The sequence below is a fragment of the Nyctereutes procyonoides genome, unplaced genomic scaffold, assembly GCF_905146905.1.
Source record: "Nyctereutes procyonoides isolate TBG_1078 unplaced genomic scaffold, NYPRO_anot_genome, whole genome shotgun sequence".
In the NCBI taxonomy this organism is placed as follows: Eukaryota; Metazoa; Chordata; class Mammalia; order Carnivora; family Canidae; genus Nyctereutes; species Nyctereutes procyonoides.
The window spans coordinates 19,519,865-19,546,500 of record NW_026575046.1 but is presented as its reverse complement, the minus strand read 5'-3'; the positions used below and the strand labels follow the sequence as shown (position 1 = coordinate 19,546,500).

Sequence of the window (26,636 nt, the reverse complement as noted above, 5' to 3'; positions counted from 1 at the left end):
ACTGAATTATATATATCTCCTTGGAATTTATATGGTAAAGCCCTCTCCCTGACCCCATGTAACTGTAGTTGGAAGTAGGGTCTTTGAGGAGATAATTCCGGTTAAGCAAAGTCATAAGGGTTGGCCCTAATCTAGTATGAGTAGTGTCTTTATAAGAAAAGAGACATCAGGGAAGCAGATACACAGAGAGGAGGCCATGTGACAGCAGAGCTAGAAAATGGCCATGTCAAGGCAAGGAGAGAGGCCTTAGGATATAAGCCAAGCCTTGTCGGCACCTTGATCTTAGACCTCCGGCCTCCAGAACTGTGAAAAAATAGATTTCTGCTTGAAGCCACATAGTCTGTGGTATTTTGTTATGGTAGCCCTAACAAACTAAGATGGACATATAACGCAATTTAAAAATGCACAAAGGGTTTGGGGCACATGGGTGGCTCAGTGGTTGAGTGACTGCCTTCGGCTCAGGTTGTGATGCCAGGGCCCTGAGACCGATTCCCTCATTGGGATCCCCACAGGGGAGCCTGCTTCTCCTTCTGCTTCTCCTTCTGATAAATAAAATCTTAAAAAAAATAAAAATAAAAGATAAAAATGCACAAAGGATTAGAATAGACATTTCTCTAGAGAATATATACAAATGGTCAGTAAGCATGAACAAAGATTCTCAATATCATTGGTCACTAGGGAAATGCAAATCAAAATCACAGTGAGGTACCATTTCATATCCATTAGAATGGCTATAACCAAAAAAGACAGTAATACATATTGATGAGGATATGGAGAAATTGAAACTCTTGTATGTTGCTGGTGGGAATGTAAAATGGTGGAAGGCACTTGGGAAAACAGTTTGGCAGTTCCTCAAAAAATTAAACATAGTTAACATGACCCAGCAATTTTATTCCCAAGTATATAGAGAACTGCAAACATGTTCACATAAAAACTTGTATACAAATGCTACTATCAGAAATACAGAAATATTTTTTTAAAAAGCAAATACAGAAGTATTATTTAGCCATAAAAAGGAAATGAAGCACTGATTCATGCTACATGGATGAACCTTGAAAATATTATGCTAAGAGAAAAAAGCCTGATATTGAAGGCCACATATTGTAGGATTCCATTTATGTCCGGAAGAGGAGAATCCATAAAGTGGTTTTCAGGTGTTAAGGAGAAGGGAGAATGTGGAGTGACTGCGGACGGCCAGGTATATGGTTGCATTCTGTGAACATACTAAATAGGAGGCAAACTTTATAATATGTGGATTTTTGTTTTAATTAAATAAGCCAGAATCCGTATTCTGGATGGTGAACCTGAAGTGAAGTATGAGTGAGACTATGCTTTGAGTAGGAGTAATGTTAACTTGTGAATGAGGCTTTGTTTTTCCTCCATTAACACAGGTGACATAAAGTATATGCAGTATATTATGATATCTGTATTTCATTTATATACAAATCCAGGGATTCTCATTGCCCGTATACATGGGAGAAAAATGAAAGCCTCTTTCACAGGTAAAATATTCTCTGAAAATGTTGTTTCTTAGGCATCGGTTAGCCTGGTAAAATAGAGCATCTCAGGCTGGGGCCAGAAGCTCCTTTTCTAAGCTGCCTCTATCTCAACTGAGAATCACTGTGCCTTCAGGTCTGTAAAGATGCTAGTCCTGTTTTTCTGACATCATCCAAAGAGATATTTAAAAACTTGCAAATGGCCAATCACAACCTCATTCCCGGGGATTACTCTGAATGTGTCCTCATACTGGTACCATCGGAGTCACCTAGGAACTTTAGAAGTGTATGCACTCCAGACATACAGAATCGGAAACTGTTCTCACGAGCTCTCCAGATGACTCTGGTGCATGATCAAGTCTGGAAAGTACTGATTCAAAGAATTTACAAGTCGAAAGGACCACAAGCTTATGTGGATTGTGATATTTGAGTTCTCCACATGCAACGAGTTAGGCATAATTCGGTCTCCCCTGTACTCTCCCCTCCACCCATACAAATGTGATTTTGAGTACACCTTACACCCTGATCTTGCTTTCTAAATATCATTCTCCATTAAGTGGATCCAAGACTGTACTATTGTAACTTTTCTATAAATTTGACATTACTTCAAAGTAAGACAATGTAAATATTCCAATTTAAAAGGATGTAATGATGACCTGAAATAACAACAAAAAAATCACACAAGTTTTCCAAAACTGATGATATGGAACTCAGACTGAGTGTATTTATTTATTATAATCTCCAAAATAATTTCAGTTGGTACAACTGCTTCTTAAAACCATATCAACTACCAGGCTCAGAATTTAATTACAACCAAGCAATTCACAAAAACACTTTAAGCAACAAAACATGCTTAGTAGTTCCTTGAGAAAGGTCCTTCAAATGTGTACAGCATCACTGGGTGTTACACAAAACTGCTAGAAGGTTATCCTCATGTGTCCAATTTCCTAATGTTGTTAAACTCCTATGGCATCTGTGATACTTGCACATCTCATCATAAAGGCCTTCATGGGGCAATGTGCCTTCTTCCTCTTACATTTTAAAGGATATTCTAGATCATTCCTTAGGAAAGTAAAACTATGAACAGTTTAAGAGGGAAAACAAGTTGCTTAGACTTCTTTTATATTACACACTTCAATGATGGGTTATTTAAGACTTTTTAAAATTTGTCATATTTTAAAAAGTATCAGTGGGGAGGAAAGTAGAAAATATTTACCAGCGGTTAGCTTCTCCTGAAATCAGTTTTCTGAATACATGTAGCATCACTAAAAATTTTTCACTATGTATTATAATACATAGCTTGGAAAGAACTTTAATATTTTGGACTATAGTCTTCATGTCTTAAAATAGTATTTTGCTTTATTCCTTTTATAATACTAAACTCTTTCTTTTAAAAATTTATATCTGTTTTATAGCTATGAGTCTCATTGTATATTTTCCACATCTTGGCCTGACCTTGTTTATGAAAAAAATCTAACATCTGCAACTTCAGCTGGTTATACTGGGAAGAGGAGGGTTACCATAATTTTATTATACCTTGTATTAACAATAAACCTTCTCACAGAGAAGAAAATACTTTAAATACCTTAAATCATATTTACAACAATAAAATTCACATTTCATGCTTTAGTGAGACACTTAAATCACAAGATCAGTCCTCATAGTTTATTGGAATAGAGCCCTTCTGTACCTGGCCTGCTGCTGTGTGCCAGATAAAAAGCTCTGGATGTTATGAAAATAGCAAAACTTATGCCATCCTCCTATCAAGTAGAAAAACTGAGGGTAGGCCTTCCCAGCCATCAAGTGGTGACAGAAATCCTGTGTCATAGTGAAGTGACAACCAATGCGCTTCAGACCATGGGTCCCGTATGAATCAACTTGATTGTTTGAAAAGTGCTAGAGAGCCCAGATGTTCTTTAATGTGAGTTGAAGGACAAAACAGCCCTTCTGAGCACAGCCAAACACCTCATTTATGTGTCTATTGCACAGGATTTTATATGCTTCCAGAAATAGTGCTGTATTTCCTTCCTTAGCTACTATATACATTTCTCTGATAAGTTCAGTGTTTCATTGGGAAATGTGACTTGCAGAGAGTTCCCCTTTGGGCCAGGGCCAGACTGGTGGCTGCTTCCACCAACTTCGTCCACCAATAAAACACTCTCTGAATCCTGCCCCTGGGAGGAGTCCGAGGTCTCGGATATTCGCAAAGTCCTCAGGGAGGTGGTGTCTGCCTGGGGCAGGCCCATGCCAGGGACACCGGGAAGCAGATTCCTGCCTCCAAGCCCGTTTTCGCTGAGGTCGGGCATGTAGAGGAGGGTCTGAGATGTGCTGCTGGTCTCCTTCAGCTCCCGGGAGAGGAAGGAGCGAGAGTGGCCGGACATGGCAGAGGATGTCCTTCTGCTCTCTGAGCAGTGCTGTCCCGAGCGGTCTCTGCGGGACCCGCCGATGCGGCAGAAGAGGCATTTAATCTTCTCTATTGCTTTGCTGAGCACGGTCTTCCGCAGAAGGATGTATATCCAGGGGTCCAGGATAGGGTTCACAGCAGCAATTCGGATGGCCTGCAAGTCTGGGTTTTTGCTGATTTCTTGCACCAAACGTGGCTGATACAACTGGTTGATGAACACCCGTACCTGCATAAACGAGATGCCCACGTTTAGCTTTTGTCATTAATCAACTGGGGAAATATTTGCATCAGTGTCTAACCTAATAACATTAGCTAGCTGCCCTCTTTTCTGTTATTAAGTGCCAAGAAAGAGCAGCTTACACAACAAGCCTCAGAGAAACCGGCAATTGCACAATCACATTTGTTTTGAGTTCATGTAACATTAATATTTCTGTAAACTACCTTATGGGTGTCTAGATGGTTTACAAAAATGCAGTGTATGTACAGGCAACACATGCATGAAGTTCCTTGAGAAACATTTTATTAACTTCATTTCTGTGAGTGCTTTTAAGTTTTTGTTATTCAATGAAGTATCTTCCCTCCATCCATGGTCACTGATTTCCCTTCTTCAAGCTGCCTTTTTATATAAATGAGACCCATTCTTTAAGTCAACTAACCATCCAATGATCACAGAAAAGTCCACAGGTTTCTTTACTATAAAGTCCATTGGTGGGCAGCCGGGGTGGCTCAGCGGTTTAGCACCGCCTTTAGCCCAGGGCATGATCCTGGGGACCCAGGATCGAGTCCCATGTCAGGCTCCCTACATGGAGCCTGCTTCTCCCTCTGCCTTTGTCTCTGCCTCTCTCTCTCTGTCTCTCATAAATAAATAAAATCTTTAAAAAAAAAATAAAGTCCATTGGAAACTTTCAAACCACTAGCTGAATCTCCTATCATCCAGAATGACCAGAGAATAGTTTCTATTTTCTCCATACAGTCCGTTTTACCAGTTATAATAATAATCCTCTAGTATTATCAATTCTTCCCTCAAAAACCTCTTCCAATCTTTCCCCCTGCACTGCATTTCTGTCCTGACCTCTGTCTTTCCTGACCTTTGTCTTTCCCTTGTACTGCATTTTCTCACGTGAATTACTGTATCAGCCACCCAAGTTGTTTTCCCACCTCCAATTCCTCTCCTCTCCAATCCGTCCTCCAAACTGCCACCAAAGGATTCTTTCTAGAAAGCAGATTTGATTGGGCTACTCAACTGCTAAACTTTCAGTGGCTCCTTGCTGCTTGCAAACTGTAGTTTTGCTCAATAACCACCATTAGGTCAATCCTCCCCAAAAACTCCCGTCAGAATCATTCCCTCCTGGGGCGCCTGGGTGGCTCAAGTCAGTGAAGTGCCTGCCTTTGGCTCAGGTCTGCTCAGCAGGAAGCCTGCTGCTTCCCCTGCTTGTGATCTCTCTCTCTCAAATAAATAAATAAATAAAATCTCAAAAAAAAAAAAAAGGGAAAGGAATAAAGAATCAGTCCCTCCTTTGTGTCTACATAGCATTTGAGCCAAGTGCTGAAAACACCTCTGCGCAGACCAATAGGGAAGACAGGTTCGTTCTACTGCAATTTGAGCTATTTATGGCAAAAGGCACATCTGCCAGCCCACCAGAGGATGGGTAGGCATAAATGAAGGAGATGCAAGGACGACCTAACGACCTGTGTGCTGTCTTATTTTTGGCAGTTCACAAATTTTTTTCTTATTATAATCACTATTTACTCATATTCTTTCATGCATTTAATCATTTAATAACAGGCATTTATTGTGTATTAGGCGTTGCCATAGGTCTGGCCACAAAAACTTGCATTAAATACCACAAACTTCTCGAAGGCAGGGAGTAATCTACAGCACAGAAGACAGGAAGGAAGACCAGCTGTGACTGCAGGGAGATGAACGGAAATGGGAGAGGTGCATAAGTGGGCTCGCCTACCCCAGAGCAAGAGGGGAGGGCGTTAGAGGGTGCCTCCTGTGGGAGGAGGAGGCTAGCCTAGAGTTTTTGATGGATAAAGGAGAGTTTGCTAAATTTAGAAGGAGGGACATAGCATTTCTTTCTTTTTTTAAAAAAATATTTTATTTATTTATTCATGAGAGACACAGACTGAGAGAGAGGCAGAGAGACACAGGCAGAGGGAGAAGCAGGCTCCATGCAGGGAATCCAAAGTAGGACTTGATCCCGGGACTCCAGGATCACACCCTGGACTGAAGGCAGGCACTAAACCGCTGAGCCACCTAGGGATCCCCGGGACATAGCATTTCAAATAGAGGTAATTCCATGTGTAAAGTCATGGAAGAATGAAATTATATTTATTGATAAATAAATATATTTATTTGTATAAATATATTCTAATGAAATATATTTCATTCTAACAAATGCCAATTTCTGGGAACTTCAAATGACGTAATGAAGAGAGCATGAATATATATATAAACTTAAAGACGACTACAGTTTGTTCCTTAGAGGAAAAAGCACTTGCTAAATGTACACTCTTAAATTTACTCTTAGAGTATTGTTATTATTGTCTAGATCTTACCTGTAATTCCACTAGGATCTTTTATATAAAAATCTCACTTCATATAAAAAGTGGTTTTAAGATAACTGACCTCCGTCTTTAGCAATTATTTAATAATTATTACTTGCCCTTAGTAATTACTTTAGGTTAGGGAGAAGTAAGAGGGAAGTCTCAGCCAAGGAGGATGCATAAAAACCGTAAGGAGAAAAAACTCACAAAAACAGAGCTGGAGCCATATAACTAGGGGCCACTATCTCTAACTTTAACAAGACTTGAGGACAGTGCTACTTTACCAGGCGGTATAAGTAATATTCATGGTATATGAATCACCATGAAATAAAGAGAAGGGATATTTTAGAAAGATTTCTAACAGTTTAGATAAAATAAGTTTAAGATGTTTAAAGAAATAAATTGCATTAATCTGCAAAACTCAACTCATGAGAAACTTGTTTGTAGATGAAGCTAGATCAGTGAGTTGTAACCATATTTCTATTTCTTCCTTAGCGGGAATTCAGACGTTGATCAGCTACAGGTCTACAGTCCTTTCCTAAGAAATTATTGTTTTTCATTTGTGGTTATTTTGTTGTTATTCATTTGTTTTGGTTTTGGTTGCAAAACCTGACCTAACCTTATTTTGGCAGTAAAACCTGAACTGAACTAGATGGTGAAGCTATTTTTACTGTATTTATTCTACTTAGTATAAGTATTCCTGTGTTCTGCTTCAGAGATATTGTCCCAATTACATATTATACAATATATGACAAATTAGATTTCTAAAAGCCAAGAAATTTAGAATTCTAAAACATATCTGGCCTTAAATGTTTTGGATAAGGGATTGTGGTCCTGTAAATCTCATAGAATAAAATAAAATGGTCAAATGGCTCTAAGTGGCATGAAATTCCTACTTTAGTCTCTGGAAGATAGCTATATAAAAAGTGAACTAGAATAAACAGAAGTATATGATGTCTTAAAATACTTTCAGAAACTGTTTGGATAAATGATACTAACAAGACAAAACAGGATTGATAGTCTATCTATAAAAAACTAGTGAAACAAAGCATTTTGGTTTCTTCTTGCCATAATCTTTTTTTTAAAGATTTTATTTATTTATTAGAGAGGGAGGGAGGGAGAGAGAGAGAGAGGGAGGGAGGGAGGGAGAGAAAGAGAGAGAGAGAAAGCGCACATGCACGCAGGGGGGAAACAGAGGGAGAGGGAGAAGCAGGCTCTCCACTGAGCAGGGAGCTGGATGTGGAACTCGATCCCAGGACTCTGGGATCATGACCTGAGCCAAAAGTAGATGCTTAATGGACTGAGCCACCCAGGTGCCCCTTTATTACTATAATCTTTACTGAGTCCCTGAGCTATGTTTGGGCACTGAGAGATGCCCTCCCGTCTATGGGCCTTTGTTCAGGTGAAGTGTTACCAAGACCTGAAGGCTTTGAGAACTTATCAAGCCACCCTGTTGGTGGCTGATTCTGGTCTGAGACCCAGGTCTCTGGATAACTTCCATGTTGCTCTTTCTGTCCTACAGTCTGGCTGGCTTTCTGTTTAAGAATAATTTCCTGACAATGGAATTCCTGGCAAAAAGCATGGGGTTTATATATTATTCACATGACATACTACGTTCCTAAAGATGAAAAAAATAATGGACTTAAATCTGTTAGCACCAGGCCTTCCTTCCCTGTTCATGTCTTTAGGAAAAAAACCTAGGCAGGGTCTGGGAGAACTTGCGACAGCCTCTGGGTGGCAGTGTTGCTCCACCTGGGAGGTTTGGGTCCACAGGCTCCCCCCTAAGCAGCAGCTTGCAGAGCCATCTCTAAAGACCCTCTTTCGGAACAGAATCCTAGTTAAGTCTGCACTTTGCACATTTCTGAGATTTTTAACATTGAAATCTTTTGCTGCTGGTTGCCTCTCCCACCACTTCCTCAAAGGAAACATGGTTAGTACTGAAAGGAGGAAAATTTTTGAACAGTTGGAATGGATATAAAAGGAATTAAATTTGTAGCTATTTGCCGGAAATGTATTAGGAGTTAGCATTTTATTTTAAAATCTGTGACGTTTTAGAAAAGCCAGAGTGTTGTAAAAAATAATAATAATGGGCTTTAGTAATCAAAGGTGACAAGAAGAAAGGAAAGCATCACATCAATCTGTGTCTCACTTCATCCACAGCCGTAGTTGATTTTGACTAGTGTCCAAGGGAATGAAGGAAGCCCTATTTTAGAGTTCCATGGGTGGGGGCGTGTGTGTGCAAGCTTACAATTAATATAAGCCACTGAACCTGGCTATTTAATGTCATTTAAGCAAAGGGGAGCCCACAGGATAGCAATAAAGAGGAGTATGAAAAGCAACATTTCAAGTTCAGATAAAAACAGTCTCAAAAGTTGGTCAAATTATTTGAAAAAGAAAAGACAAACCAGTTTTCCTTTGTAGCATGTACTCATTGGAGATGGACTTGACGTGGAGAAAAAGACAAAAATGAACAAAAGCTCCATGCACTCCATAATGCTTGAAAGAGTTTAGCAATCTCTGCCTCATTTTAAAGGTTACTTGGTTTGCTCTCCCCAAAGCAGGGGACAGTCCAGATTAAGGTGGGAATATCGACAGCAGTACTCCAGTGTCAAATGGGGAGGTGAAAGCACTTTTCTGGAATTCCTGTCCAACAGGCCTTGTATGCTTCACAAATAAACATGTTCAGGCAGTTTTCAGGGTTGGAAGAAGACTGTTCCTGATGAAACAACCTCTGCATCAGGGGAAAAAGACACCTTAAAACAGTACACTGGATACCAAAACCATATATACTCTCTTGCAATTTTAAAAGTGAATCTATTTTTTTAGGAGCTGCAGATGTATGCATGTGGTTTATCTTTGATATTGGCAGGCATCACAATATCCTAAACTTCTTGAAGATGATGCAGATTCAGGAGCATTGGAACATAACTTGGAGAAAATATGATAAATCCAAAACTAGGTGTGATGACAGGAGAGCTACAGGGAGGCTGTATGTTGTAGAGGTACATGTACAACTCTGAATCAAACGTATCTCTGTTCAAATCCTGGCTCTGCTCCTTCTAATTAATGTACAAATTATGAAAGTGCTTCGTACCATGCCTAGCACATAACATATATGTCTGCTGTCCTCGCTTTTTTGGTAACCCATATGTGGAAGTTTGGCTACTGTGGAATATATGAGTAATTTCAAAACCACAGCTTAGAAGTAGCTTTGAGGTGATGATTTGGTATCAAAAACATGTACTTCCTATGTAAGAAAAACCTGTTAGCAGGGAATGTCTAATTGAAAAAGAACGTTGAAATTTTGATTGGACTGATTTAGTAACTGACTGTCAAAGTACAAACACTTTCCAGTAAATGACAAGATCCTGGAGTGGGATTTGTGTGTGCTATGTGTTCTGTTCCAAGAACATAAATGGAATTATCTGTGTGTGTTCAGTTATCTAATTGCCCTGTAAAGAATCCAAAATTGACACAGCTGTTACTAGAAATTCTTACTACTTTTTTTTTTTTAATGACAAAAAAAAAAAAAAAAAAGATCTTTAAATAAAAGAGAGTGGAAAGAGTTCTTGCCTGTGTGGCTCCGTTCTTCCCTCCGGGTCACTAACTAGTCATTTTCTGCAGGCAAATTACTTAATCTCTACAGGTCAGTCTCTACACTGAAAATATATTTCTGAAGTGTTGTGTTTTGTTTTGTTTTTTTTTTAACTCTGACTTTAATCACTTCATCTCTGGGGGGATGGGGAGAGAATCTTGTCAGTAGATGTTCCATAAAACCAAGCTTTGACAGGTCAGTAAAGCACAGAAGTCCATGAGACTAAGACACCCCCAACCCCCTCCTCCCAGCAAGTTGCAGAAGGATATAGATTCCTCATCCACAGTTGAGAAAACTGAGGAGCAGAGTGAAAATACAGGCTAGCCCTGCTTTCCTCACGATTCAGAGAAGATGCTGGATATGGGAATACCTTTCTTTGCTGTGCTACTCTGCAGTTTTCAACATTTCTACCACTAGGTCTGTGATTCCATGGTGATGGCTAAAACACTGCTTTCAGGATTTGCTATTTTTTTTTAACTTAGCCAAATTTATTTGAAAAATAATGAAATCCTTCAAGTTGTGCTGTAAGAGTACTCAAATTGATGGCATTACTCTTATGCCTTTAAATGTGATTTGTGCTCATCTGAAATCCTATCAGTTGTCCTAGGACTCCACTTCCAGTCTGCCTGCAGTAAACAAAAATGTATCTATTAACACAGTTTTCCTCTGCTATAATAAATCTTTCTTGATCCAATGTCTTGAAGGCTTTATAGAGACAACTGGTTTATAGTAAACAACCAAATAAACACTCACAGGAAGTTATTTTCCTAAAGATCTGTGTTTTACTTGTCCGAGGCAGAAGATGAATCAAATTGGCCATTCTACCCCTAACAGAGATGAATACTTGTTACTTCAGAGTAAGGAGAAAGAAAATAAGAAAAGGAAGTAAAGCAGTATGCAGGGCCTTGGCTTGCCTCTGCACGGGGAAAAAAAAATGCCTTTTCAAGTCCTATAGCATAACTGTTTAGCCCTGAGGTGCAAGATTTGATTTTATTGTTCTCTTGACATTAGTAACTGCAAAACTGGGCACCAGAAGTTGATCTAGCTACAGTATTTAACACTGGGACCTTAGGAGGCTGTCTTGCTTGCATATTTCTGAAGAATTCAATCCCTTATATTTATCTCGAGCACAGACTCTTTCGTTTCTTCAGCTTTTTCTGTGTTTAAAAACAACCAGAGACTGGTTTTATACAGAAGAATAGGCAAAATGACAAGAACCACCTTCCCACTAAATCTTTGTCATGTAACGTTGTCGAATGTCCTTACACCTTCTCCGCTCATTGATTATGACTCATTTTAGAAAATTTCTCAAGTTTAGCATTTTCTTAGATCTACGACTAATTTCCCAAGTTTTCCCGAGTTTCCATTCCAAGCTCTATTTATGAGACATGTGTTTTGGATAACAAATCAAAATTTACTTTTTTTTCTATAAAACTCAGTATCAAGTGCCCTCTAAGAGCCACCGCAGTTTTCCTTCCCTGGTGTCCAAAAGACAAAATTTGGCTGCCTTTCAGTGACTGCTTGTTAACCTTATACACGATGTCAACCTTTCTGAAATTCCAAGTAAACTATTTGCTCTATTAGCCTTGCCAACACATTTTAAGTGTTTTGAAGGATTTGATTTTCCTCAAATAGGATTAGCAACTAACTTGATCGATAAAGGTAAAAAAGGTGCTTCATTAGTTTCCTTGGAACTGAAGATGAAGATAGGTCCGATTGCTTTAATGTCAGGGTTCAGAAACTTTAAACTTAATTTACAAATGGAATATGAGAAACATGAAAACACAAGAAAGCTGTAGAAGTAAGCCAAGGAAGACTATAATTATGGGTCAATTCCCCTTTTAACTCTTCCAGTAACAGCCAAACTGTGGGTGGGTAGTGTAATGACTTCACTGTTTTATCATTAATTTACAATTAAACTGATTCTGAAATTAGAATTTGCTAGCCAGAACTAAAGGCTAAGCACTGAAGCTACTATGGCTTGTATGATTCCTTTATCACTTAAAAGGGCATGTGAGTACTTTTACTACGTGATTCCTTCTTATCTGAGCCAGTTTCAATTTTCAGAGTAAAATTTCTTAGTATCTACTGCACATTACTGACTTTATGTTAACAGTGGATAGTATTTGCTAGTTAAAATATGGCTAATTTGCAGGCTAGAAATATAGCTCCTATAGTTCCTTGTCTCTAGCTTCTCAAATACCTTCAAAGGCCTTGTGATAAATAGCTCTGCACCACAGGGGCCAGGACTACCACTTCAGCCCAAGAAAGCAATTCACCTGTCACTGTGCAATCATCAAGAGCTTCATACACTTACCTTCCTGTTTTAAAAATATGTGTATGTTGCTAAACCTCTTGCTCTAATTCCTCAGTTCCTTAAAGTGGATGTTCTGTACATAACAGCCACTCACTTTGTCATTTACTGTTCTGCAAAACAGAAGGCAGCAGCCAGAGAAGGGAGCCCTAGCAGGAGCAGGCTTGTTTCTTCCAAAATCTCACTCTATTCTGAGTTGCCATTACAGACAGTAAAATATATTTATGTGGTAAATTATATCGGGTCCTGGAACGGTTTAAAGGCCCTTCTGGCCAATTATATTTATTTCTGTTTATACAAATTGTCAAGAAGCTACTGTACGCTGGCTCTTAGCCACATCTAGGTTCCTTTCGTTTACACTCACTTTTATCAGATATAATATTTTTATATTAAAGATCCCTGGACCGTATTGGTAAGAGAAAGAAGGGTATAACGCATGCTCATTACATTTCTTTTCCCTTGTTCCCAATCATCAGAAGAGAAGCCCTCTGTTTTTGAGTTGGTAGTTTAGCGTATCTAGAAATGCAGTGTTTTGAGAGATGGAAAAACTCAGAACCTATTGCTTTCAAGAGAAACTCTAGAATAGGTATTATGTGTAGGAGTCCATCAGTTTCTGGTGCATTCCCTCTTAATGACAGGCAAAGTAGAGAGCCAGGTGCATTTTCAACCTTTCTGCTTGTAATATTTTAAAAGCTAATCCAAAGGCAATTTTAAAGAAGGCGGTGTCCTAAAAGTGAAAAAGTGAAGTGTGCCAAAACTCAGATGCACACACTGTACAAAGGCCAAAATTAGAAATGTTCTAGGAGTGAGACATGATGTAATATTATATGAACAGGGTTTGGAGTCAGGTGGGTCTGAGGTTCATCACAAGCTGCAGAGTTTCGGCTTGGCAATAATTACACGACCGTCTCTAGAGCTTCCCCTCCTTTAGAATGGCAGTGTACCTCTCACAGTTGTTGAGAATTCGAATTCAATAACCCATGTACATCAGCCTGCCTTTAGGAGGCCCCTTGAGAAACCTGGCTTCCTGGTCCCAAGAAAGAAATACGGAACCTCCAGTGGGAATCGAGACCCACGTGTGCAATGAGAGGTCTTCCCAGGGCAGAGCACGGTAAAGAGCAGGGCATCTAGCCTGACGCCGTAGTTCTGCTAGATTATTTTAAGCAAGTCACGCCCTGTGTAACGTGAGGGCGTTAGACTAGACCCAAACGCATCCAATCTCTCTAGCTCTAAACTTCTACATAATCTACCAAAACAAACCAACCCCCCCCCCAAAAAAAACCCATACATAAATCAAAGCACCCCACCCCAGTGCCCTAAGGAATGGTGTATAACAAAGAGAGATCACTACCCCCCCCCCCGAAAGTTTCCGGTATCTGTGGTTCTCGGTGGAGGACGGGGCTCAGTCACGCTACAGCGGTTCCCCTCCACATCTGACAGTGGCAGGTGTTCCCGGAAGGCTCAAGGCCAATGTCAGGCAGCGGGGGGTGGGGGTGGGGCGGGGGGGGTAGGGGCTGTCCCGGGAGAGAAAGGAAACCAGGCTTTCGGAGAAAGAAACTCAGGGGCCCAGGAGAAAAGCACCTGCTGCATCTCATTAGGGATGCGGCGTTAGAGGAGGCTGGGCCTGCTCTGGGTGTCGGAAGCCCACCCCGACCCGGAGGGCGGTGGATGCGGGAACAGGGCCTGCACGGGCCCCACGCCCGGCCACTCACCACGAGCGGGATGGAGCAGATGAGCACCACCAGGGAGGTGGCGATGAGCAGGATGACCATCTGGATCTCGGCGCCCGCTATCCCGCGGAAACTCCGGCGGCGGCGAAAGTCGCTGAGGCGCGGCAGCGCGGGGGAGGCGGCGGCCGGGTGGCTGCGGCAGAGCGCGGAGGGCACCGCGAGCGCGCCGGCCGCGGGGTGCTGCTCCGTGCCCAGCGACGTGCGGCGCATGAACTGGCGGTGCATGCGGAGCAGCGCGCCGCACACCAGCACGTTGCACAGCACGGTGGCCAGGATGAGGAAGGAGCTGAAGCCCGCGTACATGTAGGAGAAGGCGGCGTGCGCCGTCACGTTGGTGGTCCAGTCAATGAAGCACCAGGTGTCCGGGTACTGCAGCCGCGAGCTGCCCAGGCCCATGTTGGGCAGCGCGCAGAAGAGCACGTTGGACGCATAGACCGCGACGAGCGTGAGGCCCGCCAGCCGCTTGTCCACGTAGTGGCTGTAGAAGTAGGCGTGGTTGATGGCCAGGTAGCGCTCGATACTCATGGCACAGATGATGCTGAGGCCGGACAGGCTGAAGAAGAGCAGGATGAAGGTGCTGTACTCGCACAGTGCCTCGCCTCCCGGCCACTGGCCCTTCATGTACGTGGCGATGGTCACCGGACTCACCAGCAGCGTGCCCAGCAGGTCGGTGACCGCCAGCCCGCACACCAGCGTGTAGAAGGTCGTCTCCTTCTGCTCCTTGCGCGACTTGCACAGCACCACGATGGCCACCAGGTTGCCCACTACCCCGAAGATGAACATCACCGCCGGGATGGTCACCGGGCTGTTCGGACGGTCGGGGGTGGAGGAGGCGGACGCGTTGGCCCCGGGAGTGGACATGGCGGTGGCCCTGGGCACGCGCGGCCTTGGATGGAGTTCGAGGCTGGGTCTGGGGGCGGGAGAGGCAAAGACCGGTGAGCGGAAATGACCGCTTGCAAGGGGTCAGACCCGCGCCCCAGAAACACGATGTGATGAGAAAAAAAAAAAAAAAAAGAGGAACAGCCGGATCCTGGGTCGTGGCTTGTGGCCACTTACCACCTTGGGCCACACCGAAATCCCCAGGCTCCGGACACGTCCTTCCAGAAGCACCACTCCACCGCCTTTAGGACCGGCCGGTTGATGCCGCCGCTCTCCTCCCCGCCGCCCCCAACGCTCCCCGCCGCCAAGACGAACAGGACCCATCGCAAGGGATGAGCGAGTGCTTCGCCCTCACTCCCGACACCTTGCCTGGCAATGAAACCCTCGCCGGGGGCGAGGTGCGGGCGGCAGCGCGGAGGGCGCGCCCGCTCCTCCCGGGAGCGCAGCACCGCCCGCCCTCGGCCGGGGCCCCCGAGCCCTCCTCTCACCTGCGGTGGCCGCGGCGGGGGCGGCCGCGGAGGCCCCCAGGGTCAAGACTCAGACGTCCCCGACACGCCTCCACCCGGCCTCGGCGCGGGGCCGGGCAAGCCTCTGCCCCGTCACAGCCGGGGCTCGGTGGCTGCCAGGCTTCCGGAACGGGGGTCACAGTGGCAAGCTTTCGAACACCTGGGAGAACCAGAAGGGCAGCGAGATGGGTCAGTGCAGTCCGATCCTGGGTTTCGTCCTTCGGCCTTCCTCCTCCTCCTCCTGTCTCCCGCTCCCTCAGAGGCGGGCCCGAGCCCGCAGGTCGGGTCCCCGGGCGGCCGGCGCCCAGGTGAGGGGCCGCGCGCAGGTGGCACGGAGCCTCCGCCCGGCTTCTGGCCGCCCCCCTCCTCGGCCCCGGGCAGCTATCGGGGCTGGCGGCTGCCGCGGAGGCTGCTTCCGACGCCCCGGGGGCGGCTCGAGGTCCCCTCGGCCTGAGGCTCTGACCTGGTTGCGTTCATCTTCCTCCTCTCGGCCGCGGCTTCCCAGCTCTGCTCTCGCCTTCCAGCCTCTGTACTAACTTTTCTGCTGCTCCAAGTTTCTCCGACCGAGGCGGGGACGCCCAGCGCGCGGCCCGGGCGCCCATTGGCTGGCCGGGCAGGGGGCGGGGCCTGCGCGCCGGCTGGGGGCGGGGCTCCGGGCTGCGCGCGCGGGCCGGCTCCCCGCGGCCTGCCCCGCCTGCTCGGGGCCGGGGTCCCGGAGACGTGGGCGCGCGCCCCGGGCAGGTGGGCCCCGTGCGCCCCGGGGGAGCCCGGCCGCCGTCCGCGAGCCCTGCCGGCCGCTGCGCCCTGGGCGTCCAGGGGGGCGGACTCCGAACCCGGCACGTCTTCCCCCCACTGCCGCCCGCTCCGAGTGGGCTGTGTCTCGCACCTGCCGCACGTGGGTCTGCACCTCTGGGTGCTGGGAAGGGCGGGCCGCCTGCTTAGAGCCCCACCTCGGAGCGGTCGAGGTGTGTGCGCGCGGCCGCGGGGGCGCAGGGGGGGAGGGGCGCGTGCCCCGGCGCGAAGGCGGGCGCGCGGGAGGGGCCGCGGGAGGGGCGAGGCGTGCCGGGCGGGGCGAGGGCGGCCGCGGGGGACTCGGGGTGTCGGGGGGAAGCAGGCGGTCGGCCGGCCGGCGGCGCCCAGGGTGCGCCTTGGCTCCGCGGGGCATCCCCGGGCGCTGGCGGCGGAGCCCTGCGGCAGCGGGGACAGGTGACCCGCAGGTGCCGCGCGGGCGCCGGGACCTTCCTCCTCCTCCGGGCGGGCGGGCCGAGCTCCGAGCCCTGGCCCCGGGGCGCTCCCGTTGGGCACTTGCCCCACGAAGGCTTTGCCGCGCCGGGTGACCGAGGGCGCGACGGGGACTCGCAGGTCACTCGAGGGGAGGACCCCGCGGTCCTGGCCTCCGCGATGACTCCTGGAACGGCCGCGGTGCTCTGCCTTTTTTTCTTGGAGCGGTTGATTTACTTGGTGGGGGGTGTGTTTGCACCCTCCTTATTCCCTTCTTCGTACTCTGGTTCCCAAAATCAGGACCGAAAACAAAAAAGAAAGGATTGCAAAACTCCGTGGTGTGATTCTAACGGCTTCGTCGTGTGTTTCCTTTTTTTTTTTTTTTTTTTTTTTGAGCATTAAGAGATCGTGTGGGCCTTTTAAATTCCTAGAAAAATTTCTTTCCAAGTGCCCACACATGCATTTCAACCTATTGTATCTCCTCATAGATTAAACAGATAACTAGATTCTTTGATATGATAAGCAGGTACTCGTTCCTTAAATGTTATTTCTTGAATAAACAAACTTCCTAAGAATTGATCCGGCCCTCCTGTTACTGTCCAATGGCACGGTAACAGATGAGCAACAGGAGAACCAGAGAGGGCATTCCAGACTTCAGCTCAGTACAGGACATGAAATCCCTGCACTCACTCTTAGAGATGCCATATGGATATGTTAATATGGCATTATTCTATTGTTTAACCTGTTTCCCCATGAATATTGGTGATTTGGAAGGAGTCTATAAAAATAATTGCTGGCAATTGGTCAGTTTCCTGGTCTCCTCTCAGTCAGGGTAACTAATAACCACTTCTGTCGTCTATACCTTTCTTTGAGTAGTAACCTCTAGGGTTGTGTCAGTGAGTACAAGTCAACTCTAGAAAAATGAAACTGCACGTTCTACCCCTATTTTTCCCTAACCACATTACATCACTATCACCCTGTCAGGTGGTTGTCAGTAAATATATGAAGGGGAGGTGGGAAGTTCCACTTATACTCATTTTATTCTAATGATTTTTTTAAAATTACTTTTCATTTGAAGTTCCTCAAATGGGAAACAGGATTGGGGTACGTGTTAATTTTTTTGAGGATGAAGAATATATTAAATATAACAAGTGGGACACAATGCTGAAATATTAGTGACAGGTTGTAGCATGTCATTGGTAAGCTGGGCTTATTATCAATGGAACTGTCTTTTTTTTTTTTTTTTTCTTTACTGGTCCTTTAAATTGTCTTTCCACAGAAGCTCTAGGAAGATTAAAATAAAATGAGAAATCAGGAGACCAAATGAAAAAAAAAATTAATGAGGTTTACCTGTACCCTCTTTGGTAGATGATTCTTAAAGCTAAAGTTTAGCCTTCAGAACTAGAATGTGAAGGTTAGGAAACAACGATTTTGTTTCCTTAATTTGGAAAACTGGGACATTGTAGTTTCCCTCACACTCTGCCAGCAATCTACATTGCAAAAGGAAATAAAGAATTTTCATGAACACATAGACAATTCTTGTCATTGTATATTTCAAGGAAGAGATTTTTAGTCTAAACATTGTTTTATATCCTTCCTTGCAGTTTTCACCTCAATCCCTCCTTCTCGTACTGGAAGACCTGGGTTCAATGTTAAATCCTCCTTGTTTGAAGTTTTGAACTAGCCCAAGAACTGCCTGACTGATCAAGTTGATTGCTTTCTTTTACCTAATTATTTGATGACTATTTTGAGTCAACTCCCCAAGGTGGGAACCTGTTTAAAAGCAAAGGCTGAAAAAAAAAAAAAATAAAAAAAAAAAAAATAAAAGCAAAGGCTGCTGGGAGCCTACCCACTGCATTCCCTTTGACTAAGTTGAATCTTCCATGGATCAAAGGAATGGATAAGAAAGAGGTAGTAATTCCTGGGAAGAAGGCAGCAGCATGAATCAGATCTGACCTGGATCCCTTACTAAGCCTAACCTGGCCAGACCTTAGAGCATTCCTAAAGCACTAACATTCATGTAGCAGACCTGTGCAAATTGTGTTTGCTTTCTTTTATGACCGGCCAGATGGATACTAAAAACAGTGAAAAAGGCATCTATGTGGTGCAGAAATACAGCACCCTTGGACACATTTGCCTTCCATGTGTTCACTCAGTTGGTTCAGTGGATGACGTGTGGCATCAAGCTGACCTAGGGCATGAGGGAAGGTCCACAGTTGTGGTTATGGCCTTCTAATGACTGCCTTCTCTTTTTAGTGGTACATTTCAAATGTGTGGTCCCCAATTATTATCATTTTCAGATGATGAATTTTAAGCTGAGTCCAGTACCTGGAGTTTGTATGTATGTCAGTACTGTGATTAACTCCCCAACATCTTTATGGGGTGATAAATTAACTGCTATGGAGGCAGGTTGCCACCAACTGACTCCTTCAAGTTGCTTCCTTCTCCAGCGGTTTTACTCCTCAAACTGATGGCTTTCTACCCTTTTTATTTTTCACTTCTTTTTTTCTCCCAAGTATTTCCAGTGCATTTCCATTGTGTATGGGGCCAGTGGGCAAAGAAAGAGGATTGTTCACTTAATGTTGCCCATTTTTGAAGGTCTAGGTGGAGAGGGAAAGCCTTACTAGTTCAGAAGTCTCTTCTATAGGAAGATGGACATTTTAAAAAATTATTTATTTGACAAAGAGGGAGAGTGAGCGCAAGCAGGGGTAGTGGCAGGCAGAAGGAGAGGGAGAAGAAGGCTCTCTGCTGAGCAGGGAGCCCAACATGAAGTTCCATTCCAGGACTCTAGGATCATGACCTGAGCCAAAGGCAGACGCTTAATGGACTGAGCCACCCACATGCTCCAGAAGATGGACATTCTGATTATATTTCAGTTTCTTCTCACACCCATCTATCTCTCTGAGGCATCAGTCTAGGCCATTTGAAAGATGGAACCTACGACTTGAGAGAATCCATCACTTGAGTGTGTATGATGCTTAGTGAATCCCTGCGACAGAAGTTCAAAGCTCTTAACTGGGGAGCAGAGTGAGAAATGTAGGATTGCCATTTTTTGAAATTTAAACCAAAAATTAACCTCTGGCCTGGCCTGCTCCTTGACCTCCAGCTTAATGGGTGTTGATCACAAAGCACACTAAAGGGGCACCTGGATGGCTCAGTTGGTTAAGCGCCTGTCTGCCTTTGGCTCAGGTTATGATCCCAGGGTCCTGGGATTGAGCCTCATGTCCTGCTTCCTGCTCAGTGAGGAGCCTGCTTCTCCCTCTCTCTGCCTACTGCTCCCTCTGCTTGTGCTCTCTTGTTCTTTCTGTCAGATAAATGAATAAAATCTTAAAAAAAAAAAAAAAAGCGAAAACAAAGTTCTGAGTTGAAACTGCTGTATCTTGAAGATATGAGTCTGAGGCAGGTTACTTCCTCTCCTTGAAAGTAAATGAATGAGATGAGAGGCTAATTTTATAAGAAAACTTAGTCTTTTTTTTTTAAATAGCTACAGTGTTTCATCTAAAAAGAAATGAGATTTGATTGCACATATAAAAAAGCAGTTTTGAATATGATTTTTCTGATGCCAAGGTATTTCGTCTATGTTCCAATGAAATAATAGATTATAGGTTAAGAAGAGCTATAAAACTTACCTAAGGAATTTTTGGAGAAAGATTCATTCATTGAATCTAATAGAAGAAAAGCAAGTACGTTTTGAGGCTATCTAATGTGAGGGCTGAACATCAGCTATAGATTTTTTTTTCTCTCAATTGCAAATTAGTATAAAGTGTCAATTGTTAAAAAGACCTGAAATTTTAGTAGCTGAAAGAACAGGATATACTTCTCGAAATTGTCTTGCTGTGTTCATGATTTGTCTTCATCTCTGATCATATTACATTGTTTAGTTTTGCCTTCCTTTTCCTGGCTTGCATCTCATCTTTTGCTTCCCAAATTGAACACTTAAAAAAAAATCCCCCCAAAAGAATAGAAATAAAATATATTTTCCTCTTGAGGAGGAGGATATACGCTAGATAAGGTTTTTACCTGGGCTCCCCTAATTTTGGAGATCCTTTGTACAGACTCCATTGGGTTCTTACATGCTGTACGGTCACCTGGCCTTGAAGGCGTGCTGCTAGAAATGCCCATTTTATGAAGTGTCCATAAATCCTAGGTTATCAGAGAAAGTCTAAGAGTCGTTCTTTTTGGATTAGATGATAGACCATTCAAATTTTAACCCCAAATCAAATCTTTTAGCCTTTGCCAAAGGCAAGTCTCAACAGAGGAAAGATTTTAAAAAATATATTTTTTAAAAAATTAGTAATTGGTATTTTTCAAAGATTTTCCCTTGGTATTTTTTAAGGGTTAATTTGCTTTCTTAGACTTCGACAAAATGTGTTTTTGTATTGCCTTTTTTTCCTGTGTTTTTCTTTTTTAAAAAAATTGTATTTATTTAAGTGATCTCTACATCCAATGTGGGGCTCGAACCATGACCCCAGGGTCACCAGTCAGATTTTGCTCCGACTGAGCCAGCCAGGTGCCCCTCCCTGTGTTTTTCTAAAATGAGATCTGTGCAAGAGAGTTAGAAGGTTCCATCTGCTGCTTTACAAAATTGCTCAAACCCCGCTTTCAGAGAAAGAGGCCCAAGATCTGTAGCTTTAGAAAAGCTGTATTTATCAGAAATTCCTATTTCAGGAATTTATCAGTTATGCCTGAGTAACCCCTGCACTGCTGTGTGCAGGTTAGTGGGGCTCTTGTTTATTTTTAGAAATTTGAGGTAATCATTTCCCTTGCAGAGCCAGTATCAACTCTATAATCCCTGAGCTAATGTGTTAATTGTAGTGGCATTTTAAGCTTTGGGCAAATGCTAACATCTCATTTCCCCCTTCCATCCATAATAATGGTAAAAGCTTTCCTATAATTCAAATGAAGGCTCACTGTGAGAGCTTTCCTTTACACAACCCCTCCCTGCTCTGCTGCAGTGGGTCCCCACGCCTTCTGACAATAGCAGCCATTTCTTAAATCCTTAAATCCACCTTAAATCCACAAACCCTAGGATCTCGACAACCAGGATTCTAGAAAACTTCTGAAATTAACCAAGCCAAGCAGATCTCCCCTCTTTCTTTTTCTCCCTACCCTTTCATTTCTCTATCAGCAATATCAATAAGTAACATTTAGTATGCACTTACCATGTACCAGGCAATGTGCAGTGTTCTTCGTGAATTTTTTTGCCTTATGTTATAAATTAGGATACAGAGATGGAGAGAAGTTAAGTAATTCTTTTTTTTCATCCTAAAGATTTTATTTTTAAGTAATCTCTACACCCAATGTGGGGCTCAAACTCACAGCCCCGAGATCTAGTTGCATGCTCCACTGACCGAGCCAGCCTGGTGCCCCGATTTTTCAAGGTCACAGAGCTCATAATTGCTGCAACAGAGAGTGCAAGTCGCTAGCACTGAATTAGAGTCTCCTTCCCCGGCACTGGGCAGGGACCTACTCCTAAAGGCCTCAGCCCATCCCTTAAAAAATGAACAAAAAGACCAACACATTATAATAAAGAATATAGGTAAAATTTTTCTGGGTGGTAATGGTATATTCAGCCTAAGCATCCACCACCCATTCCTCTGCCCCTAGAAAGTAGGTACAAAAAACAGGAAGTAGAAAATTCAGTGTTTTCTGATTTGAGTTTATAGCCACTTATTTTAATTTCCTGTTTTTATGGGCAGTAGTCTGCCAGACTTGCAACTAGCAAGGAGACCGTTAACAATTTCTACGACATTTATTTTTTTTATTTTTAAGATCTTATCTATTTATTCTTGAGAGACACACAGAGAGAAGCAGAGACACAGGCAGAGGGAGAAGCAGGGTCCTCGCAGGGAGACGACGTGGGACTCGATCCCTGGACCTGGGATCACGGGATCACAACCCCAGCCAAAGGCAGACGCTCAACCACTGAGCCACCCGGGCGTCTCTTTCTATGGCATTTAAATGATCAAATACTTCCTTATGAAACTCTGGCTTATTCTGTTCACAGACACAGAGCCCAAATCAACTTTCCTGCTTAGATTGAGCCTATAGTGGAGAGTGGTGTCAATAACATGAAAAAGCATTGATCAGGTATGAACTATAGGCCATAGATTATACTAAGCCCTTTCTATTTATCTTAAATAAGTTTATGGTAAACCTGGAAGGGAGTTAGCATTATTGCACCTGCAGCTCTATCAGGATATAAAGTCAGTAAGAAGATCTGCATTCATTTGGACATCTCTTTTAAGGGAGGTGGTGTGGGAATGGGAATAATCAAGAAAGATTAGCATAAACTCAGGGAAGGGGGTGGGGGGAAATACAGAAATACATCATCTGTCCCTTTTTGTCTTTCTAGACTCATTACAGACATTGCTAACCAATAGCATCACTCTTTCCTTTAAGGGCCCACCACCAGTTTACTAGCAATGGCACAAGAAATGAAATTTATTTGCCCTGCTTGATCTAGCATGTGATGTGTACAGAGTCGGTTTTAGGAGACCATAATTGGTGGCGATTTTGTACACCTGTGTTGATATGTGCATATAATCCTTTTTGCTTATATTATGAAAGGGCTATGAAGATCAATTATCAGGATTTTTTGCTTTTGCGGGCAAAGTTTGTATGAAGAGAATGTGAAAATAAATAAATAATTAAAAATAATTTAAAAATAATAAAAAGAAGAAGAGAAAGTGAAATAAGTATAGCAGGAGAGAGATCATGGTCATTAAATATCCAACTAGCAAAAAAAATCTCACGTGGCATAGAGGGTCTTGCAAAGCATATTCCCTTATTAGATGCTTCAAGAATGTCTAGAATGTATCTAATAGTATAATAAATGGTTTTATGCAAAATACCCACATTTGCAAGTCAGGGAGCAGCAGGACACAAATTGAAGGGGCAGGAACAGATTGTGCTGGAGTCTGACTCTGGCATTTTAGTCTGAATGTTTTCAGTTCTAACAGGTAAATATTACAGTACCTCAAATAGAATTTTGGGAGCCAAATAGGGAGTAAATGATTGAAATAAAGATGAATTGCAATCATTGAAACATAACTATCCAGTAGGTATTATAATGTCTAAACATACACAAAAATGAACATTTGGAAAACTGAGTCATTTAAAACCTCTGGCATAGAAGTTGGTTAAAATAATAGAGCTCTTTGGGGACTATTTCCGAAAATTTCCCTAAATGTTTATTATTTGGGGACTCTAAGGTAGAATACATATTTTTAAATTATCTTTATACAAATCAGACTCTTGTTTATCTCCTCTATCAAAAGGGTAAAATGCAATTTACTTCTTCATTATGAATGTGGCATGGTGCACAATTAATTTTAGAACTAGAGAGAGGAGAAAACTCCATTTTTAGTCTCAGTTTGCACCGGCCTTAAATTCCAGGTCGAGTTTTTTCAGACTGATTACGTTGGAGTGCATTAGTGTTAAATGTTACACTTCCAAGAGCTGAATCATTTTCCTAAATGTTTTCCTGAGCTCCAGTGTTTGGTAAGGAACCTCAGTAGAATACAGCTTTCTAGTTAATAAATATTTTTGAACAAAAGAAGAAAACACATTCTATAGAATAAAAATTCACTTGAGGGCCACCTGGGTGGCTGAGTCGGTTAACCATTCAGCTGTTGATTTTGGCTCAGGTCATAATTTCTGGGTCAAGGATAGGCTCCCCACTCAGCAGGGAGTCAGCTTGTCTCCCTCTCCCCCTGCCCCTCCCCCTGCTTGTGCTTGCACTCTCATTCCCTCTCTCTCTCTCTCCCTTTCTCTCTCTCGATAAATAAATCTATTTTTTAAAGATTTATTTATTTATTCATGAGAGACACAGAGAGAGAGAAAGAGAGGCAGAGACACAGGCAGAGGGAGAAGCAGGCCCCATGCAGGAGCCTGATGTGGGACTTGATCCCAGGACTCCAGGATCATGTCCTGAGCCTCAAGGCAGGCATTAAATGATTGAGCCACCCAGGGATCCCCTCGATAAATAAATCTTTTAAAAAGTTCACTTGATAACTTCCATACAGTATGGAGGAAGAATATATTGAAAGTTTGATCATTGGGAAATTATAAGTATTTAAGAGTAATATACTCAAAATGGTCTGTGAATTGATGTGTGGTTAGATGAAGGAACACTTCTTAACACATCAGCCTTCTTCTGTGTTAATACTCAACTTCATTAAAAAAGAATGCTAAAGAAAGGGTATTAGCATTTTCGTTGCTTTGAGTCTTAGTTCTTAATTTTATTTGAAAATGCAATAGAAAGAAATAGTCATATACTTTGACTTTAAAGCATTCGTTTAAAAGAAACAAAAAGCAGAATCAGACCCATAAGAGAACAAATTGATGGTGGCCAGAGGGAAGTGGGGTAGAGGGATGGGCAAAACGGGCGATACAGGCTACCAGTATGGGATGAATAAGTCACTGGGATAAAAGGCACAGCAGAGGGAATACAATCCATGGTATTGTGATAGCACGTTATGGTGACAGATGGTAGCTGCTCTGGCGGTGAGCATAGCATGATGTGTAGAAGAGCTGAATCACTATGTTGTACACCTGAAACTAATGTAATGTCATTATTATGTAATGTAATGTCAGCTACACTCAAAGAAAAATGTTTTAAAAAGCATTAGCTCAGTGACTATAGGATATTTCCCCCATGGTAACATAAACACTTAAAGATAAGAATCCCTGAAGAAGACAAACATTTAGTGTTTTTATAGCAAAGCATTTGAAGGAGGGAGGGTGGAAGAAATGAAAGGAGCTAGAAGGAGGGGAAGGACCAAAGAGAGAGAGAAAGAAAAAAAAAAAAAAAAAGAAAATGACCCAGTGGTATAACAGGTACACATTTTGTCAGAGTCCCACCGTAGATCAAATCTGATGTTGTGGACATGTTGCTTCTGAACTTCCATCTGCAAGTCTGGAAGGCAACAAATACAAACCTGAATGAAAAGCTTGTGTGTCATTAACTACTATTAATAATGTAGGAGATTTAGGTGACTTGCTAGAAGTTATTTATATTCTTTTAGAATGCCCAATATCATTCCAAGTGTTTCAATTCCCCAAGGTGAATTACCTTTCCCTGAGAGACCAACACTTCGAGAATGACAAGAGGAAATATTGTTTCATACTATTTTTTTTTACCACTATAAAAGTATTCTGAATATACTAATAGGGATACAATGTAAATTGTTATTCACAATATCTATTTGTATAATGTATGGACTCAAAAAGAAAAATTAACTTTTTGAAAATTAGTACAGCTTAGAACCTGTTTTCTTTTTTTTTTTTGACTTTTATTTATTTATTCATGAGAAACATAGAGAGAGGCAGAGACATAGGCAGAAGGAGAAGCAGGCTCCCTGTGGGGAGCCCCATGTGAGACTTGATCCCAAAACCCCAGGATCACGACCTGAGCCAAAGGCAGAGGCTCAACCACTGAGCCACCCAGGTGCCCCTGTTTTCAATACCGATCCTGCCTAGAAGAAAAGCTTTCATGGACAAATATGTTTTGCGGATGCTGTACTCTAGTCCTCTGTTAGAAAGTCTCATTGCACGTTGTTTTTTAAAAGAGCCTGGGATGTCTGGCAATTTAAAAAATTCCAAACTGCTTAACTTTGTTTTAGTTAACTTCGCTCAGGTTTATTTGATCATGCATTCTTTCATTAAGTAATACCTATTAACATGATACAGATTGGAATTCCTTGGAATTCATGCAGGGAATCTTTCCTAATATGGCAAAGGATAATTTATTATATGGAGGAGTGGTTCAGAGACAAACATTGTAATTGCAGGAGATACGTATTTGTTTTTAAGTGTTAGGAAAACACATTTCATTCATGATTTTATGGACACTTTCGCTTAGACTGAAGCTAAGTTAATATGTGTGAAAGATGAGTAGATTTAAAGAAAATATGCAGTTAATCATAGTAGAAATAATA

At 42.9% G+C, this 26,636-nt stretch overlaps 1 protein-coding gene across 1 annotated transcript; it reads right to left on the bottom strand.

The window, feature by feature from the left end:
- Positions 1–2,192: 2,192 nt before the first annotated feature.
- On the bottom strand, positions 2,193–15,586 carry PTGER4 (prostaglandin E receptor 4). Its single transcript, XM_055325528.1, has 3 exons — positions 15,457–15,586; positions 14,072–14,999; positions 2,193–4,126 (listed from the first exon to the last, which is right to left on the bottom strand). The coding sequence occupies exons 2-3, from the start codon at positions 14,948–14,950 to the stop codon at positions 3,533–3,535; spliced, it is 1,473 nt and encodes a 490-aa protein (XP_055181503.1). The 5' UTR covers positions 14,951–14,999; positions 15,457–15,586; the 3' UTR covers positions 2,193–3,532.
- Between the last annotated feature and the right edge of the window lie 11,050 nt (positions 15,587–26,636).